Below are 2,639 nucleotides of genomic sequence, written 5' to 3'. Positions count from 1 at the left end.
ATCTCCCCGCCCTGGCTGGCTCTCTAATTACCCTTCCCTCCGCAAAAGCCCATCTTGATTTACCTCCGACTCATCTCCTCTTATTTTTAGCCTGCCCTCCTTCGCCTGGAGTCCACACACTCCCCCCCCTCCTCTCCACTGGCCTCACACACCTCGCTGCCTGTCCCCCTTTCTTAATATGGTGATAAGAAAATGCCCTCGGATTTAGGCCATGAGAAGTCAAGGCGAGAGGGGAGGGCAGCGAGGGGTGGGCTGGGGTAAGAGGACACACCGAGGGGATTGGTGGTGGGGGGTCTCCAAAAGAGCAGCCTTCTGCCTCCCCCCCCCCGCACACACACACACCCTATACACACATGCAGCCCACACGGGCACACACGGGCACACACGGGCACACGCGCGCATGCCTCTCCCGCCAGACATGTGGGCGGGCCAGTGCCGCAAGCGGGTCCCCAAGGTTTAGGGACCACAGTGGCTGCCCACCGGGTCAGGGGTTCTTGCGCCCTCCCGGGGCTCTTGATCGCCCATATACATATATAGGCAGGGAGCAAAGGGGTGGGGTGTGCGCGGGCAGTGCCAAATGCCTCCGGCCGCGCCGGCCCCCTGGCCCCGGGGCCCTCCCCCTCCAGCTGCTTTTATGGCCGGCCTGTCACTCCCCGCCTTTGCTTGTGCAGCACGGCACCCAGCGGAGGAGGGCTTGTCACCACCCCGGACCAGGGCCCCCCTCCTCCCCCAGTTCGCCTGGCCTCCTCCTGTGTCAGCAAAGAGCCAAGACCTCTGCTCTGGTTCCCTGCCCCGCCAGCCACCTTAAAGAGAGGAAGGCAGCAGGCGAGGCAGGAGAGAGGGAGGGGAAGGAGGAAAGGAGGAAAGAAAGAAAGAAAGAAAGAAAGAAAGGAGGAAGAAGAAGAACCGAGAGGGGGCCCCCTCTTTCCACATCCATCTTTTGGGGCACTTTGATCTCGTCACCTCCAGGGGAGGGGGAAGGACCGCGGACCAGAGGAGCACCTCTCCCTCCCTCCCTCTCACTCTCTCTCTCGCTCGCTCGCTCTCCCCCTTGGCACCGGGCACCCCGTCCCCTCCAGAGCCTCCCCACCACCGGATCAGGATGAAGGGGCTCGGGCTGGCCTTGGCGGCCCTGCTGCTGGCTGTGGCCGGCCCCCTGGCGCGGGGCGAGGACGGGCTGGATTTCCCGGAGTACGACGGCATAGACCGGGTGGTGGACATCAACGCCAAGAACTACAAGGCTGTCCTGAAGAAGTTCGAGGTGCTGGCCCTCCTCTACCACGAACCAGTGGAGGACACCAAGGCCTCCCAGCGGCAGTTTGAGATGGAGGAACTGATCCTGGAGGTAAAGCTCGGGGCGGTCTCCAGTGGCCTGGACAGGGGTGCCAGCCTCCGGGTGGGACCTGGGGATCCCCCGGGAGGACACAGAGATCTGTCCCCCCCCCCTGGAGACAACCGATGCCTTGGAAGGTGGGCCCTGTGGCACTGCACCCTGCTGAGGTCCCCGTCTGCTCCAGGCTCCGTCCCCACATCTCCAGCGGTTTCCCAACTGGGAGCTGCCAATCCTCCCCCCCACCTCCCACCAGTGGCATCAGCTGGCAGGCATGGAGCTACCCACCATGGCGACTCTGGCCACGGGCCCTAACGCCAGCCAGCCACGCAGCTGCTTCTGAGGAGGGAGGCGGGGAGACCCAGGTGGTGGCAGCAGGGAAGCTGGGGGCAAGGGGGGGAAGGGGGGAGAGCAGCTGTTTGAGGGGGGACCTGCAGCAGCAGCAGGGGTTGTGCTCGTTTGTTCCGCCGCTCGCCGGGTGGGTCACTCGGCTGGCTTCTCCGTGCTCCTCCGGCTGCACCTGAACCGTCCTGCAGGCAGCGGCGGAACCCGATGGGCTCCAACCCTGTCCCTGGTGGAGGGTGCCGGACGAGGGCTGCCGGGGGGGGGGGGCAATGCCCCTGTCCCTGGTGGCGCCAACCCTGTAAGGCGCCTCTGGTGCTGTCTGCTGTGGGGAGGGGGATACGTTCTGTTGCAGGGGGCTGTAATGCCAGTGCAAACTAAGCAGTGGCGGTGGCAGCGGGGGGGGGGTATCTGCCCCCATCAGGCTGCTGTGAGGTGGTGCTGAACACCCCCAAAAAAAAACGTAATCTGCAGCGAGGCAGGGGATCTCTTGGTCCTATTGAACATCCACTCTGCACGCAGAGGATTCCCACCCACCACCCCCCCCCGGGGTTCAGTCCCCAGCCTCTCCAGCACAAAAAGGACCCTGTCGGTGGTGACGGCGAGGGGGGTGAGGGTCCAACTGGGAGAAGGGTTCTTCGGGGTGGGGGTGGGGTGCCTGCGCTCCTTCCCCAGAGCCGGGGTGTTTGTGGGGGGGGGGTCTGCAGCCTCTCCCCCAGCAGCACAGAGGAGCAGCAACTGCTCTAAATCGGCCATCGCCGTAATTGGAGTCTCGCTGGGACAGGAGCGGGGCTCCCACCCTTGCGCTGTCCTTAAAGGCCTGGAATAGTTTCCTCCTCGCAAATCTGGCATGGGGGGGGCGAGGGGAGGGCCAGCAAGGCCGGGCAGGGAGGCTGCATGCCAGCCGTAAGCACAGGTTTGTGGGAGAGGCATTCTCGAAGGGACTCAGGAGTGTAGGTCGGCCTCG

At 64.7% G+C, this 2,639-nt stretch overlaps 1 protein-coding gene across 1 annotated transcript in view; it reads left to right on the top strand.

The window, feature by feature from the left end:
* The first annotated feature begins 556 nt into the window (after nucleotides 1–556).
* Nucleotides 557–2,639, top strand: part of CASQ1 (calsequestrin 1) — a 21,338-nt gene continuing 19,255 nt past the window's right edge. The window contains exon 1 of the mRNA XM_015429572.1: nucleotides 557–1,345. Coding sequence (XP_015285058.1) covers nucleotides 1,103–1,345 — 243 coding nt within the window. The 5' untranslated portion in view covers nucleotides 557–1,102. The remainder of the gene's footprint in view (nucleotides 1,346–2,639) is intronic.

The sequence above is a fragment of the Gekko japonicus genome, unplaced genomic scaffold, assembly GCF_001447785.1.
Source record: "Gekko japonicus isolate JY-2015 unplaced genomic scaffold, Gekko_japonicus_V1.1 scaffold358, whole genome shotgun sequence".
NCBI classification, from domain to species: domain Eukaryota; kingdom Metazoa; phylum Chordata; class Lepidosauria; order Squamata; family Gekkonidae; genus Gekko; species Gekko japonicus.
Note: the sequence above shows the minus strand (reverse complement) of the source record. Positions and strands in the feature narration are given on the sequence as shown.